The sequence below is a fragment of the Physella acuta genome, unplaced genomic scaffold (genome assembly GCF_028476545.2).
Source record: "Physella acuta isolate Inbredline_101_S28 unplaced genomic scaffold, ASM2847654v3 ptg001199l, whole genome shotgun sequence".
Taxonomy (NCBI): domain Eukaryota; kingdom Metazoa; phylum Mollusca; class Gastropoda; family Physidae; genus Physella; species Physella acuta.
In genome coordinates, this window is record NW_026732716.1 from 196316 (window position 1) to 213734 (window position 17419).

The window sequence follows — 17419 nt, forward strand, 5'->3', positions numbered from 1 at the left end:
ATTGGCCTGTCTGTCCCTCTTGGTGGCCTCTATTTGCAGCCTCTCCTGGGCTAGTTTGTGCAGGCTGGCCAGTCGTGTTAGGTGGCCCTGGAGGTAATCTCCAGCACCACCACTATTTGCCGTAGGGGCTTGATTTAAAAATAGGTCCAAAGGGACGGCTGCCTCCCGCCCAAACAACAGCTGGAACGGGGAGAAACCTGTTGACGAGTGCGGGGTTGTATTGTACAGGAAGACCAGCTCGGTCAGGTACCGAGGCCAGTCCTTTTTCTTGTCAACAGGTAGGGTCCGAAGCAGATCGTGTAGGGTCCGGTTGAACCTCTCTGCTTGGCCGTTTCCTTGGGGGTGGTATGCCGTTGTTCGGGACCTCTGTATCCCATAATGGTCGCACAGTTCGTGTATTACGGCTGCCCCAAAGCATTTGCCCTGGTCCGAGTGTAGTCGCCTGGGGACACCGTAGTGAACTATCCAGTCCTGCACCAGAGCCTTCGCCACGGTTTTGGCAGTCTGGTCCTTCGTCGGAACAGCAACTGTCCACTTGGTGAAAACATCGGTGAGAATCAATACATCCTCCGTACCGTCTGCCGCTTTGTCCATCAGAGTGAAGTCGACTGCCACAACCTCTAGGGGCATGGTGGCCAAAAGATGACCTTTAGGCTGGTGCACCTTCAGACTGGTCATTTTCGCGTGCTGGCAGCGGTCACATGCCTGGCAGTACTGGCGTATATCTGCCTCCATCCCCGGCCAGTAGCATCGTTGCCGTAACAGCTGCAGGCAGCGGTCTGGTCCTTGGTGGCCGTTGTCGTTGTGACTTAGACGGAGTACCTCTGGTCGTAGTTGATTGGGGATAACGCATTGTGCGATTTCCCCTTGACCTGGCAGTTTCACTGTGCGCTGCAGGATACCGTCTTTCAAACTGAGTCTCGACTTTTGTCTCAGGAGAATCTGGGCTGGGAGTGATAAAGTCGAGGAATGTAATCTGTGGCCGGGCGTCAGGAAGGGTAGGATCTCCTGGATGGTTGAGTCTACCTGTTGGGCATTCTTCACATCGGCCGGTAAGGCCGAAGACAGGAAATTGCAGTGGGCCTCCAGAGGGACAGGTTGAGGTGTTGATATTGCCACCTCTGGTGGGACCCGTGTGGTGACCTGGTACACTCCGGAGTACTGGACTTCTGGATCTCTGGCTGCAGGCTTGTCCACAGGAAACCTGGACAGGGCATCCGCATTGGCATTGGATTTGCCGGACCTGTATTTTACTTCGAAGTCGAAGACATCTAGGTCAGCAATCCAGCGGTGCTCAGTTGCACCAGTCTTAGATGATTTAATGTAGCTAAGCGGATTGTTGTCTGTCAGTACCAATGTCTTGCTGCCCAGCAAATACCCTCTGAATTTTTCGGCCATGGCCCACTTCAAAGCCAAAAGTTCTAACTTGAGGGCACTATAGTTTTTCATGTTTTTTTCATTTACTCGGAGTGACCGGCTGGCGAAGGCTATTACCTTCACCCCATCCGCTTGTTTCTGGCTTAGGACTGCACCCAAACCGTAGCTGCTGGCATCTGTCTCTAGAATAAAGGGTAGGGTAAAGTCAGGGTAACCCAGAACAGGCGTGGTGGTCAAGGCCGTCTTAAGCCGGTTAAAGGCTGACTGTTGTTCTGGGCCCCACAGGTTGGTTATGTCCTGCCGTTTGTTTCGCTTGCCGAATTGTTCATGAGTATTGGTGACTACTTGGTGAAGGGGCTGTGCTATGTTGGCAAAACCTTTAACAAATCTTCGGTAGTAGCTGGCAAGGCCCAAGAAAGAACGGAGTTCTTTTAGGGTCTTTGGGGGCTGCCACTCGCTGATGGCTGTAATTTTCCCTGGGTCAGTCTTCACACCATCCTTGGACACCACATGTCCCAGGTAGTGCACGCTCTCCGCCCCAAACACACATTTCTCAGGGTTAAGTTTGAGACCGATATCTCTCAGTCGTGCGAGTATTGTGCGCAGGTTGGCTAGGTGTGAGGTGAAGTCTGGGGCATATATCAGGATGTCATCCAGATAGGCCAGCATGATTCTCATGATGTGCTCACTCATTACCCCCTGCATTAATCTGGAAAAAGTCTGGACGGCGCCACATAGGCCAAATGGCATTCTGGTCCACTGGTACAGACCAAAGGGAGTAACGAAGGCAGTCTTTTCTTGGTCTTCTTCAGCCATGGCAACCTGGTGGTAGCCACTGGCCAAGTCCAGCGTGGAGAAGAAGGTTGACCCCGCCAGGGCATCCAAAGTTTCATCGATTCGGGGCAGCGGGAACGCATCCTTCCGGGTTATGCCATTCAGCCTCCTGTAATCGCAGCATAACCGGATCTCGCCATTCTTTTTCTTCACGATGACCATTGGAGCTGCATAAGGGCTCGTGCTGGGTTGGATAATGCCCCTGGTAGTCAACCTTTCAATGTGTTCTTTAACCGCAGCGAACTCTGTAGGCGGAAGCCGGCGGTAGGGTAACGCTACTGGTATGTCACTGGTTAGTGGGATGCTGTGTTTAATTTTGTCCGTGAAACCCAACTGGTCGTCTGTCCAAGCAAAAACGTCTGTGAATTCCTGGAGTAATTTCTCCAGAGCCGCCCGCTGTGGTGGGTCTAGGGTTTCTGCCATCATGCTGGAAAACGAGGGCTCTGGCATGGAATCGTGGGTCTCGCTGGACAGGGATGAGTCTATGACCACCTCAGCAGCCAGAGAGTTGACCCTGAACTGCAGGTTTGGGGGGACCAGCTCGAACGGGTGGATTGTTGCCAGACAGGTCCTACTGGAGATGTAGACGGGCTCCTCAGACAGGTTAGCCACCTGTACCGAGAAGAATCCCTCACGGCAGGAAGTTAGGCCTGGCACCACGAGCAGGTCCGGGTGAAATGGCTGTTCCAATGGCTGTACCAGCATGTCATCTACCATTCTGGGGTCTCCTCCCGTCGCTCGAATGGTCGATATGCTCTTGGCAGGCACCAGAGTTCTCTCGCGGGGGCTGAGGGCTTTGCCCTCTCGCCATACCTTCGGTGTCACCCCAGGTGGCTTGACCAGATGGGCCAATGTGGTAAGGTCTTGGAGAATGTTCATGCCCAGCAGGCAAGGTGGAGCTGGGCCGCCTACTGGGTCTCTTATGACCAGGAACCCCTTGTCACAAAGTTTTTCTTTGTTGACTTCAATGTCAGTAATAAAATAGCCATTGTATGGGATGGCCAACCCATTTGCTGCTCTCAGGGATAGATGGGTGCCTGTTTCTAGCACAATGTTTTTTAGGCTGCAGTTGAAAAATGTTTCTGTGACTGTGCTAACCTGGGAGCCACTGTCTATAACAGCAGTCACCGGTACACCTTCTATGTAGATAGTCAGAGTGGGACAGTGTCCAACCAGTTTGTGTAGGGTGGAGCCTGGGCCTGGCCCCCCAGCAGTGGGACTCCGATCTACTGAGGGCCCCCGTTTTTTGCAAGCCGGCAATGACGGGCTAAGTGGCCTTGTTGGTGGCAATTGTAACATGTTCTTGTTTCCGCCTCTGGACGTCGGCGGAGTACCCTTCGACCAGCTGGCACTTGGGGAAAGGCAGCAGGGGGGTTCTGGGCCAAATGGGTCAACAGGGCTGACAGCTGCTCTGCTAGCCTGTCTACCTTGTCTTCTAGCTTGGATCTGGGCAAGGCTGGTTCTTCCTTGGGGCGGGCCTGTAGAGCTGCTACATAAGCAGGTTCTGCCCCTGGATCCTCATCTCCGGACCACCTGATGGCTGCGTCCCGTAGAGCCATAAAGGGGGTTTTGGGGTCGTGGAACACAAGTTCTTGGAGCTGACGTCGGACCGAGGACTGGCTCAGGTTTTCAAGGAACTGGTCCCGAAGAAATTCCGTGTCGGTCTGTGGGACCTGCAGGGTGCCCTGCCTTGCAACAAGGGTCTTGAATGCCCGGTGTAGGCGGTGTGAGTAGGCCCTCACTGACTCATGTGGGCCCTGTTGCACCGTTTGGAATTGAGCCATGAGCTGCGAGACGCTCCTCTTCTCGCCATACACCTCCCGGAGGAGCCTGATGGTGGCTTCCGGGTCGCGGTTCAGGTCGTCACCCCTGCAACTCAGCTCCTCCCGCACTGCCTCGCCCAGGTACTGCCAGAGGAGGTCCTTCTGCTCATCGGCCGTGAGATCCTTCCTGACCTTCCAGGCAGCCCGGACTTCTTCAATGAAGCGATCAACCTCAGAGGCATGGCTGTCTCCATGAAACCTCCTAATGTGGGCCTCCCTGGGTGGGACGATGATTATGTTGGTCGATGCAGCCTCCGCCATCTCGTCCTAATTGGGTGTTGAGACTACAAACAATTCCTACACTAAACAAAAACTAAACACATATGGTTCCAAAAAAAAGGCCTATCAAAACAAAAAAATTTAACTAAGCTACACTAGCCCTAAAAAAACAAAAATTTAACTAGACTAAAGCACTGACCCCACTCGTGCTACCAATTTGTAAGCCCTGCTAGGGGGGGATACCTTAAAATCTACCCTTCTAGGCTTAACTAACTAATCTGTCCGGTCAGTGCAACCGTGGTAGAACCCACAGTGGTTAAACCCTAACCTTAGTCTAGATAATAAGCTACTAAAATAAAACAAAAACTTTTACAGTTAATAAAATTTATTTATCAAGAATGACTAATATAGATTTATTCAACAAAATATGGAACCAAAAGTTATAAAAAAAGAATAGATAAAACTGACACAAAACAGAACCAAACGAAACAAACTTTTTACATCAAACACAACACCCAATTTCGGACTACGTCCAGGACTACGACGAACACAAACACAAAATAAATATGGCTGGATGGTGCGAATTTGCTATTCTTTTCACCCGATGACCAGAGAGACTGCCTGCTCCCTTCACCGCAGCTTTCCACACAAAGACAGAGTTGAACAAGCCGGAAACCGACTTCCACACACCTCACACGCTACACGTAAACAAATAGTCCCTAATTCACGGATAACAAACCAAACACGACGAAACATGCAACAGAATATTATAAAAAGACACTTACTATAAACAATGACAACAATATAAACGAAATATATATAAACTAGCTATAACCAGGGACATAAACAGTGAGACAGCGGCGCCATAATACGGGACTACACAACTAAAAAATACGAACAATTTACGACATGAAACGAAACGATACATTCGCCTTCTAAGTTACAAATAATAAAAATACACTCCAGCCGCTCACATAGGCATATGCAAAAATGTAATTAATTTTTCCTTATGTAATTAAATAGTAAGGGAATGTGGGGGTAAAAGTCATACGGGATCACAAGTGGCCTATAGCCACATTTTGATCACTTAAAATTCAAAACTATTGCTAAGATCCTTCGATAAATCACTTTTAATGGTAAAAAGAAGCGATCCACGCAATTTTTTCATCACCAAATTTAAGGACATCAAATTCGAATTTTGAAAAGGATTTTGAAGTTTTGGAATTCTGGTGCGTAAACATATGAACCTATTTTATGAAAAAAAAAAAGAAGTAGGCCTATTTTTAACCTGGAACAAAGCACATTTTTCATCTATATCTAAAAAAAAAATTAAAAATTAAAAAAGATTTAGGGCCTAAAGAAATTTATTTGTTCATTTTGTTGTTTATAAGTTGCATATAGTTCAGTCTTATTAGTATTGATTTACTCTTATTCCTGTGACTTTTTTTTTCTACAATCCTTTCCCCTCCCATGACAAAATGTTGACTCATTTCTTAAAACTTTCTTCTTCTATTACTGTTTTCCTAAATATAGATCTATGTGTAAGCTTTAATATATCGAGTAATCTAGACCTAAATAAATTCTAATAACCTTAAACTTTTTTCCATAATGTTGGCTGTAAAACCAAGTCAAAAATTTCACCCAAATCATCCTACTTGTAGATGTACTAGCTTTAGCATTTTTGTTCTATGAAGTCTGGCCATATAATATTTTTTACTGCTACGAGATAGTTATCAAATGGTTGAATCGTCGATTGACAAAAACTTTCTCAATCTAGAAATCTAGCAAGAGAGTTTAGATTTCTTCTAGAGATCTAGATCTAGATTCTAAACCTAAATCTTTTTTTGTCGTTTAATTAAATCTAATTGGTCTAGCCTTTATTAATTTATTTGGTATTCTATCATTTTAGGTACGTAGAAACGGTCAAGGAGGGTGTGGGGAAATTGCGAGACGCGAAAAGCGAAATGGCGAGGCGGGAAAATGCGAGAAGGGCGCGAAAACGGTCGGTCACGTGACTTTATTGTTTCGCATTTTACCACAAGCCGATACTTACGCAGGGTGGTGTTGAAATGCGAAGATTTCTGCGAAAAATTTACCGCACCCGATTTTCAGTGGTATTTGGTCCAGACTTCAAGGAGTTTCGTTTACATTGTTAAAACTTCCGATTTTTCCGTCGCTAGACATACTGATGATTTGTCAACTCCCCCCATCTTTTGTGTCGACTTAGAATACCACATTGTTCGAAACCGACGGAAATACCGCAGACGATAGATCAACTTCTGTCTTTTGTGTGGAACGCCAAGGCCGCCTGATTTACCGTCTTTGAAGATCGCCGTGCCCGGATCCGCTGCCGCCGCAAACATCTATATACTACTAAAAGTCAAGTTTGTTTACATGTTTGAATATTTATTTGTTTGTTTGCCTGATTGAAAATTGTGATATGTTCGACTCTATCTGGAGAGCTGTAAAATAGTATGTAGGTAGAGAATAATTTTTTAATGCAGACAGACTGTTGATCACAAATTTATTTAAAGACGTTAATTAATTTATTGATTTATTCATACGTACAGTAACCCATTTTTTTAAAAAATATTTGAAAAGCCACTAGACTCGGCGGGACCGTGACGTCACAGGTTTTTGTTTACTCTTTAGTACAATAAAATGGCGGCGTCTATCGAAGAAAATTGTGTTCCCATTCACAAGTTTAACGCGTTCTAAATCTAATTTTCTGTCGGTCATAACTTTAACAATACGTCCGTTTGCTGTATTTATTACGTTCCAACACTTATATCAATTTTCAACTGTCTTTTTCATTTAGTTTTACAATAAATTTCTCTAGGTCTAAAGATCAGCTGTCGAAGGAAAGTTATTTATAGATCTAGATCTAGAATCTAGAATCTAAAAATCTAGGTCAAATCCAAGATTTATTAGTTATAAATACAATAAAAAAAACGAAACTTTAGCAAACCAGTCGTAGATCTAGAATATAGATAATTCTATCTAGATTTAGATAATAATGAGTTTCTATATACTAAACTATTTTAGACCTTTATTATTTTATATAAATCTTTTTTTGTATAGCTATGAAATATGCTAATTAGGAAATGCTGGATGCGGGGCCTATTTGCATAACTTAAGATTCATACGCGGCTTCTATACCGCTAAGTGTGCAAAATTATAGACGTAAACTCTAGATATAGCTCAGTCGTAGATCTAAAATATAGATAATTTTCTATCTAGATTTAGATAATAATGATTTTCTATATACTAAACTATTTTAGACCTTTATTATTTTATATAAATCTTTGTTTGGAATATGGTAATTTTGAAATGCTCGCTCCGGGCCTATAAGCGTAGCTAATGATTAGATCTAGATTCTAGGTCTAGCAAGAAAAACTAAACATAAGAAGACTTAAGCAAAAGAGTCGTAGAATCTAGACTAGATCTAGATAATTCTATCTAGATCTAGATAATTTCAGACCTTCTTTATTTTATATAAATCTTTGTTTGGCTAATTTAAGATAAAATTTAATTTGAAAGTTACTACTACTAGAACTAGAGTTAGATCTAGATCTATGCGCGTAAGGAGACTCAAAGTATAGTATAAAACTTCACTTATAATGTCAAGAGTAAATAGCTAACTTGGTAGTGAGGTCGGCTCTCATGTGGGTGGCACAGGTTCTAGACCAATTCGTCAATGATTTTTTTTTTCAATTTTTTTTTTAGATGTGAATAATAAAGTTGCCCATCTGAACTTGGCAGGATACAGGGCTGGTGAAGTAGAGTTTGTCTGTTTCTTTGTCCTAAGCATATGAAAGGATAGTGTGGTTTGGAAAAATAAATTGAAAGGTTGAGGGGGGTTCAAATCGAAAGTTTGAGTGGGGGGGGGGGGGGTGCACATCAAAAGTTTGAGGGGGGGGGGGGGGGTTGAAAATTGAAATCTTGGGAGGGGGGGTTAAAATCGAAAAGTTTGTCCCCGGGCGCCAGGAAGGGTCGCTATGCCTCTGAGTGACAGACGTGATGTTTTTTGATGGATGACCCCCGAAACCCACAGTTATCCAACGGATGACGGGTATTCTAGTATTTTCTATTGTTGCATAGAAATTTTGTATTATAGCCGCCGCCTACGATTTTTTTCTAGCTTTTTTTACCATATAAATCTAAGCATAAGGAAATGCCTACATCATTTGGATACAACAAAATAAAGTGACGTCACCGATATTATCAGTTGCTCGTGCTATATCGTAAGCTATGGGCCTACTTCAAATATTTTTAAAACCAAGTTGAACTTATCTGAATTTTTTGGTTTTGGTGGTGGTGTTATTTGGGGTCTTCCATAAATGACGTCACACTCGTAAGGGGGGGGGGTCTGTAATTTTATGACGATGTGTGATGAACGGGAGGAGGGGGGGGGGGGTTAGATGTGAAGTCACACTATAAAAAAGCAATGTTAGAAAAAGAATTTTAGACGTTTTTTCGCGTTTTAGAAAACTGTTTTAATACATTGTAATAGGAATTGATTAAAATACTCTATTTTGACCGAAATTAGACAAGATTTTGGGAAAATATCGATGTTTTAAAAAAACTCAACTGCTGGTGACAACAATGAGCAAGACATTGCCAAAATTACAGAAATGATAAAAAATACAAATAATAAAAAACGGAAAACAGATGTTGAGCGTGCGTATGATGATGATGAGAACATGGGTGCCAGTGTTGTTTGTGGGATGAACGAGGAGGTCAACTGTGATGAGAATGTGAAATGTTGTGAATGTGGATTGGAAGAAGTAGCAAAAGAAAAATGTATAAATGGGAGTCTAATGAACTGGGTTGGGTGTACTATGTGTGAAAGATGGTGTCACGAGGTGTGTTTGAGGACTGTTTCAGAAGATTTTGTTTGTAAATTTTGTTTGTAATTAAAATTACTTAATAAAAAAATAAATTGCACTTTTTAGAATTGTTTATACTTTTACACTTTTTGCAAGTACACAAATCCATAAATAGATGTTGCAGAATATCTCTCCTGTTGACAAGATTATACCAATTCACAATGACACAGCTCACGTTTGTATAAACATGAGCGGGCTAGATTTTTAAATTAATGCCGACTGAGACGGGATTTTCCTCTCGCTAACAAGAGCGGGCGATGACAGTAGCACAGCAACGATGTTAGGATTTTTAAATAGATAGATCTAGATATAGATCGATCTATCTTCTTAGTATCTAGATAAAAAATAACAACATACAACACTCGTGTTAAAGGGTATGGTTAAATGCTTGTTTATTTTAAAAATATTTTAACAAATAATTGAAATAAATAAAGATGAAAAAAAAAAGGAAAAAACTTTTTTCGCAAAAAGTGTCTCGCTATTTACCCTTAATTCCGCAGGTATGTCTCGCATTACCTTCTCGCATTTTCCCGCCTCGCCATTTCGCTTTTCGCGTCTCGCAATTTCCCCACACCCGGTCAAGGAGTAGTATGAAAGAAAGGCAGGGTTGCCAACTGTTGAACTTGTAATGTAGATCTACGTCTTATTTATTCTTGTGTCTTCACTTGTATCTAGTTGTAGATCTAGATCTACTTGTACTTGTACAGTAGGGTTTTGCCCGTAACTTTTTACTTTTTTCTTTACGATTTTGACACCCTGGTTACGGAATTACGATTATGTCGCAAAGGTTAAGCTTTTGCCTACAGTCAAGAATTAGCCTTATAGAAGAGAAATCTCATAGACTTATACTTATAGATCTAGATCTAGATCAAAATCGACTAAGCGTAGAATTTTTTTTCTGGTGGTAAAACTTAATGTTCCCGATCTGAGTTTTAGAGTTTTAGACAATGTTTAGCTAGTTTATTATGTCGCAAAGGTTAAGCTTTTGCCTACAGTCAAGAATTAGCCTTATAGAAGAGAAATCTCATAGACTTATACTTATAGATCTAGATCTAGATCAAAATCGACTAAGCGTAGAATTTTTTTTCTGGTGGTAAAACTTAATGTTCCCGATCTGAGTTTTAGAGTTTTAGACAATGTTTAGCTAGTTTAAATTTCAGCTGTGTTATCCCGCTGGATGGTTTCAAGTTTCGAGCATCTTCCTTAACAATCCCCCATCCCATCCTACCAATATCATGTTGGACAGTAGTCATTTGGTCTATGTTGTGAACTTAATTATAATAATTAACTCTGCAAATGGTCTGTCTGTGGTCTTGCCTTGATCATTGGAAGACGGGTTTTGCATGGAAAATGTCTCTGTTAAAATTAAACCTACATCTAGATCTAAATCTCTCTTCATTTTTCACGAGTAGACTTTCTCAAGTTTAGGCCTAAATCATCAAATAATAAATTATGCAAGCCTAGGTTTATATTTATTTAAAAAATGATTTGGGTGTGGGTAAAATGCGATACAGGAATGGGCGAGACATAGCTGTGGTGGAATATAATTTATCGAGGCAGGTTGTTTGAGATGTGCGAGAAGAAAGTTTTTTTTACTTAACAACTAGATTTAGACCTATCTAGATCAATCATGGATTGTATTTTTAAATAACTTTTTATTTTCTTCTAGATAATACCTAGCCTAGATAAAATGTAGATTAAAAAAAAAATTCATCAAGAAATATGCTGATTCTAAACATCTGACTCTTACTTTTTCTCATGAGCGGGAAAAAAATCTTGACATGGCCAAGGGGTCACTGAGTTCACATTGGTTTAGATATCAGTTGTGTAGGCCTTTAGCATATGTCATGCTACACACAGCAAGAACAACTCATATTTGAGATTTTCCATCATCGCCTTACACGCTGAATTCCACACCGTTTTTTTTTTTAAATTAGTCAATATCTTTAAAATAAAAAGTAGCTTGTGTAATGTAACGTCGCCGATTGTCATCATTACGCTGATAAGTTTTGCGATTATATCAAACTGGCTATGCAATAAAGTTCTTCACTAGTGATCACTAAATAGCAGTCACATGGTTTTTAAAAAAAAGAAAAATTTGTTGTCATTTTATTGGAGCGTCATATACTTATAAAAAAGTGGTTTACAATATTTTTTATATTTTTTCATAGACTGACATATCTACTAATAAAGCTACAATATTCCAATCAATTTTGTATTCCTCTGGCTGATATTTTAAAGGTTCTATTATTGTTAATAAAACCATCATTTAAATTTAGCCTTCATTCAAATTTAGCCTTCATTCTCCAAAGCAAATTTTGAAATGCTTTTCTGGCATATATAGCCCTGCCACCTATAGCTTATTTTTATAACGGGAAAAACCCACCATTGTGCCCATGGTAAACATTTCTAAAAGTAATTCTTAGAAGGTTACTGGAACTAAGACAAAAATCGTTGGAAGATTTACTTGGTGTTGACGCCATAATGTTGTTAGCAACCAGCCCTGCCTCCAGGGTAGCCAGCAGTATTACTATTCATAATTCAGTAACTTAGGTCTAATTATTAAATTTAGCCCAAAATGAGCTAGACCCTTCAAAACTAGTGACTAGTGTCTGATACAGAATAGGTTTCAAATGTACTTTATTTAATAAAATATAAGCATTTTGATGAAATTATCAAATCTATTTATTAACAGTATCAACCATCCACGTTTTAATAGCATAAAAAAATCAATTAAGCTAAAAAATGTGTAAAATTGTGTCCGGTTATTATTTATTAGGTCAACCAAAAAAAATTTCCAATGTGACAGTTTGCCTATCCTTCCTCACTTTTGTAAAAAAAAACTACATAATCGGTACTTCGCATATGACCTCCATAAAAACTTGCTTTATTCATTTGCTTTTAGATCTAATTTTAACTTTATATGTAATAAAAATTTGAAAATTAATTAAAAATTTTGGTTTTAAAGTGTGATAAAGAGCTTAGTAAACACATGCTTTCTTGAGGGGATTTGGCAAATCACAATATGAACTTTACCTATATTTTTTGTGTTTTATGACAATATTTGTACACAGTTAGTTAGAGTTAGCATGCTATGCTTTTTAAATTGACAGAGGGTAAGTATTGCAAGTTATAAAAATTGCAATCTAACTAATAATTAATATTTTCAATTTAAAAAATAAATAAAAAATTCTCATCAATGAGAAAAGCATAATGCTTCTATTTTTAGGTATGACATGATATAAAAAATTATCATACATGTGGTCAAATGACTAAATTTTAGCGTGGCACACATTATCCTGAGCTTCGTTTTTGGCAATAAAATAATGATAAAATGGCATAATTAGAGGATATGACCATACATACGGCCAAATGATATTTAAGATGTTGTCATGTATATAAACTAAGGCTTTCAAACATCTATTATTCATAAGATTGTTTTTAATGAGAGCGTTGTTTAGTAGCTATTTGATTTGAGCACAAAGAATAAGCATTGCATGGAAGAAAAACAACGAAATGACATCAAAGTACATTAAAATATCCTTAATTAACAGACATTAAATAGAAATGAGTAGTTTCAATTTCTAAAATTGGTGATGGCTTTAAAATCATTAGTTTTATCTCTCTACCATGTAATGAAAACTGGCTGCGATCTTAGTGAGATGAATTAAACAAACCTGTTAGCTGAGAACCGAATAGCCTACTGCTAGTATTCAATGATGAATGGTAAGCCTATTATTTTATTTAATAGGCTTCTAAACTTAGGCTAATGAAATATAAAAAATAATAATGCAGTACCTATGCAGATCACACATTAGCAATCCTATTAATTTTGTGTTCTGTACATTGTAATCTAAAAATAGGAATCAGGAATACTATTCAATACTCCAAAACATAACTAATAAACTCTATTATAGTACTAATATTAAAACTTAGGAGTAATAGTTTCTTAAGTTTCTAATACTAGTGTCTACTATTTCAAAACATTTTAGATGCATATTACTTGAAATCATGATATATTTTGTCTTACAATAAGAAAATATAGTTTATTTACTTTAGTCATCAGCTGTCTACTTATTTCAAATATTTATTATTTTAACACATCAAGGCAGATTTGACTGGCAGATATTGACTTATGAGCTCTGAGTTTGAATCTGAAGCTAGAGTGTTGTTTTATTTATTTTTTTATAAAGCAAACATTGTTTTTTTTTTTTAATCTTAACTGTGCCCCAAATTTTACATTTAGTGAGTATTTCTGTCAGTGGTGCAGGAAAAATTCAAATGTAATTTTGTAACTTAAAATTAATTTATTTTCAGATAGAGCAGCTACAAGTGTGACTATGCTGATACTGTAACTAAAACATGATGATTGAAGTATTAACAAAACGAAGAATTGCTGTTTTTGCAGTCTTTCTTGCACTGTAAGTTAATATTTTTAGCAAAAATTACTGGTCTTTTAGTAAACTGTATATTTCATGTCAGTTTACAGATATAATTTCTGACCTTGGTCGTAGAATTAGTACAAATACTACAATACCCCAAACAGGCTTGATTAGGCTTACTCTCGTAGGTTTACTAGCAAGATAGTTGAAACATTAAAGATGTATGCTAGAAGATTAAATTTGGGTGTGGTCAAGGATTTTTTTATCACTTAATTAAGAGAACTTAACCCCTTTGAAAGTATAATGAAAGAGGATAGAACAAAGAATAAAATTAAGCAGCACACTTCCATTGATGCACTAAAGACAAATCAGTACCTCTGAACTAGGACCAAATACAATGTCTTATATATTAATCTTAATTAGGTCTTTGGATTTCCTGTTGACAAAAATCTGGACTACATAACAAGGAGACTTATTATTTGTGGTTGACTTCATCGCTACTACTACTAGAACTACCCATTATCCTTCCTTATATTTTGCAGATATTGTTTTGTAAACATAAGCAAGATAAATGTATGCAGACTCACATATTGATTTTTTTAACCCAAGGCAACTTGTATTGTGCCTCATGGTTGTTTTGTATCAAAATATGCACTAAAAATAATCATTGCAATGGTATTTTTATAACTTTTCTGTAGGATCAGATGCATTTCATTAATTTGATTCTTTTTTTTTCTACTTAACAAGATTCACCATTGCTGGCCTTCTTTTAAGGAGTCACTGGGAGTATACCAGACTGCTAGCAATACAAGAAGCACAGATTAGGAGCAAAGGTGTGGATTATGTAAAGATTTTGTTTAGTGTTGTTGTATGTGGTTGTCTTTTAAACACTCACCACATTACATTGTTTATAGCTTACATTTATATGATTTTTTTTCTACAGCAAAGAAAGCCTCATCATGTGCAAACTACACATCACTATCTCAGTGTCAGAGATGCCCTAAAGAAGAATTAGTACGTTCTTTTAAATGATTTACTGTCAATTTAGTTAACATGTATTTTTACTGTTTTATCTGCCCCCAATGCAAAATTTATTTGACTAAAGTAAAGAGCAAGGCATTTTTAGCTAAAAAATTTCAGATTTAGAGCAAAGTTTTTAAACTATGAAATGTATGAAATTTTACTTTCAGCGCCAACTAGTGCCATATTGCATGCAAACTGGACACAAAGAGTTGATTCGATGTGATAATGGAAAAGAGGAATTTATATGGTAATGTACAAATTACACTTATTTTGTTAATTATTAAAAGATAAAAGTGCATTTAGTATGAATTATTATCTTGAATATACACAATGCTGTTCTATTGTATAGCTTAGCATTTTTTGTAAAAAAAAATCTTAAAACATCCAAAGTAAGTAATATATCATCCATATTAAAAATAATCCTATAAGTCAAGTGAGAACTTGAGAACTAGTGCTGTTAAAAATGTTTAAGTTTAGTTACATGAGGTATGCTCAACATTTGGATTTTAAAATCTTCTATCCCCAGGTGTGACATATCTCCAGCAATTGAAGAAAGAGATTTCTGGAAGTTTCAAATCTGTACACTTGTATTGGGCTTGTCATCTTACACTGTGGTTTACTTGCGACAGAAGAAACTTGATAAAATACTTATGGAGAAAATTAACAGACAAATAGCATCTGGGGTTTAATTATGAGTTCTAGCATGTACACATTTTACTGTAAATACATTCCTTCTTAAAGGTTGTCTTATTGAAATAATGTGAGATATTGAATATTCAGCTGCTTACTATATGATTCATGCTGAAAGATTTTGACTAAGTCTCCTTTTAACATATAAAAAGATGGTTTCTGTTTTTTTAGTAACAGTTTTTATAATTAGTTTTATTTTAGTTGTATGACTGGACTTTTTGTTTTCGCTAATTTTTAGATTATTTTGGCATAAAACTTCTTCCCATTGAATATCAATTCAACAGGGTTAGTTCTGTAATAGCTCAAAATGATATCAGTCAAAAAAAGCTTCATAGAATTTATGTGGTTTTAAAAGTATGCTTCCAAGTATGTTTGCTGTTTTAAAAGTAATTTTATTTGTAGTATGTGATAATTTGTAAAACAAATTATGCTGAAAGCTGCTTTTTTTGCAATGGTTCTTTTTTTTTAACTTTGTTTTAAAGTGCTTAATGATAAACACAAAACATTTTTTTTTCATCATAAATGTAACACAACTAATTTCTTTGATAGTTGTCATATTGTTTGCACGATTTATTGATGAATTGACTTCTAGTTCTAATTGATTTGGATTATTGATGAATTATCATATTGTTGTTGCTGTTATTGGCACTGTTGTATTTTAAATAGCAATTTTTACGTATATGCTTTGTGTGTATAAAAGAAAAATAAGGGTGTTCTAAATTAAATCTGTGGGACTCTAAATTAAAGAATTTTGTAAACTATGTGTTCAGTTTGTAAATTAATTTTTTCCCTACTGTCGCAAGTAAAATGTTGCTAGAGAAATGTAATGTCTTTAGGTAAATAATACGTCTATGTTTTAGCATATTTACACCACAAGGAATTAGTTTTTGATCTTTTATTCACGTTCAATTGTAAATAAAATATTCATACTGAAGTAGCCTACAACTGGAGTAGAATAACTGGGAGAATCCAGTGGCCTGTCTTCTCAGGTCTACTGGAATATTTTTCCAGAATTGCTGAAGCAGTTTCCTAAGTGTGGAAATTAAAAGCAAAATGTGTTGTTGAAATTGTGGGCTGATCAATATCTTTAATAATTGGATTTTGTTTTTAAATTGTTATATTTTTAACTTTGATTTAGAGGAAAACATTTTCGGCAGCTGAAAAAATGTTTAATTTTCGCACTTCCTGTTTCTGCGGTCCGGGCCGATTACCAATTACACTGTACCGGCCTGCCTAAAATGAAAGAAGTAAGACATGTAAGAGCATAATGGGCCAGCAGGTCTACCAACACCTTCAAAATATATCTCCAACCAACACTCCATGAACAAGATGGAGACCAATTACCCAACGTTAGAAATATGTACGATACAATTTACATGTTTCAGAAAACTTGAGTTAGTTCACAATCAATAATATATTAAAGTCAATATCTTTTACTTGATCAATGTTGAAGTGTCTGTTGACTACGCTGGTCATTTCACATATGTCTAGTAGCCTACACGCTATGCAAATGTTAATCTCAGGATTTGTGACGGCAGAGTTGCTTTCTGGCATCTCATCAAGTGGCGCTGCTCCACCCCCCCCCCCCCCCCCCAACCACTTCCACCGCTCCCCCTCTCCCCGAACAAAATAGAAACATACATAATTTATATAGAAAATTTACAGTTAAAATCAAGGTGCCCCCCCCCCACTGAGAACATTGTTTTTAAAAACACAGAGGAAGTGATAATGAAGATGTACGACAGGGGGATAAATGCCACCAAGGGAAGAGAATCTGTAGATGGTCCCTAGCTGGTTGTAGATCTACTCCACGCTTATTTATAAGATCTTGCAATTTCCAAGATATGCTTTCTAAAGAGAATGTATCGGTGGTACATCCAGTAGGTTACTGTCAGACATCTCTGCAGGAGGGTGGGTGGATATAGAAAAGTATTCAATTTAAATACAACATATTCTTTAACACCCCCCCCCCCCCCCCGCGAAATAGTTAACTACCCCTGAACAGTTTCTCTGAAAGAAACCTCCGCTAAACATCGGGTTGTTAAAATAAAGGAATTAAATGCCATTATCACCTGTGTGTCGGTAATATATTCAAATTTAATATAGTTCTTTTACTGTTGGCGTATGTCAAATAATTAGGCCAGAGGTTCTTATCCTGGGTTCAACCTAACCCCAGGGGTTT

General features: G+C 38.2%; 1 protein-coding gene across 1 annotated transcript; it reads left to right on the top strand.

Moving 5' to 3' along the window:
* Nucleotides 1-5958: 5958 nt before the first annotated feature.
* Nucleotides 5959-16008, top strand: LOC131957055 (protein JTB). Its single transcript, XM_059321756.1, has 6 exons — nt 5959-6162; nt 13460-13563; nt 14272-14357; nt 14468-14538; nt 14715-14794; nt 15074-16008. The coding sequence occupies exons 2-6, from the start codon at nt 13505-13507 to the stop codon at nt 15234-15236; spliced, it is 459 nt and encodes a 152-aa protein (XP_059177739.1). The 5' UTR covers nt 5959-6162; nt 13460-13504; the 3' UTR covers nt 15237-16008.
* The last annotated feature ends 1411 nt before the right edge of the window (nt 16009-17419 follow it).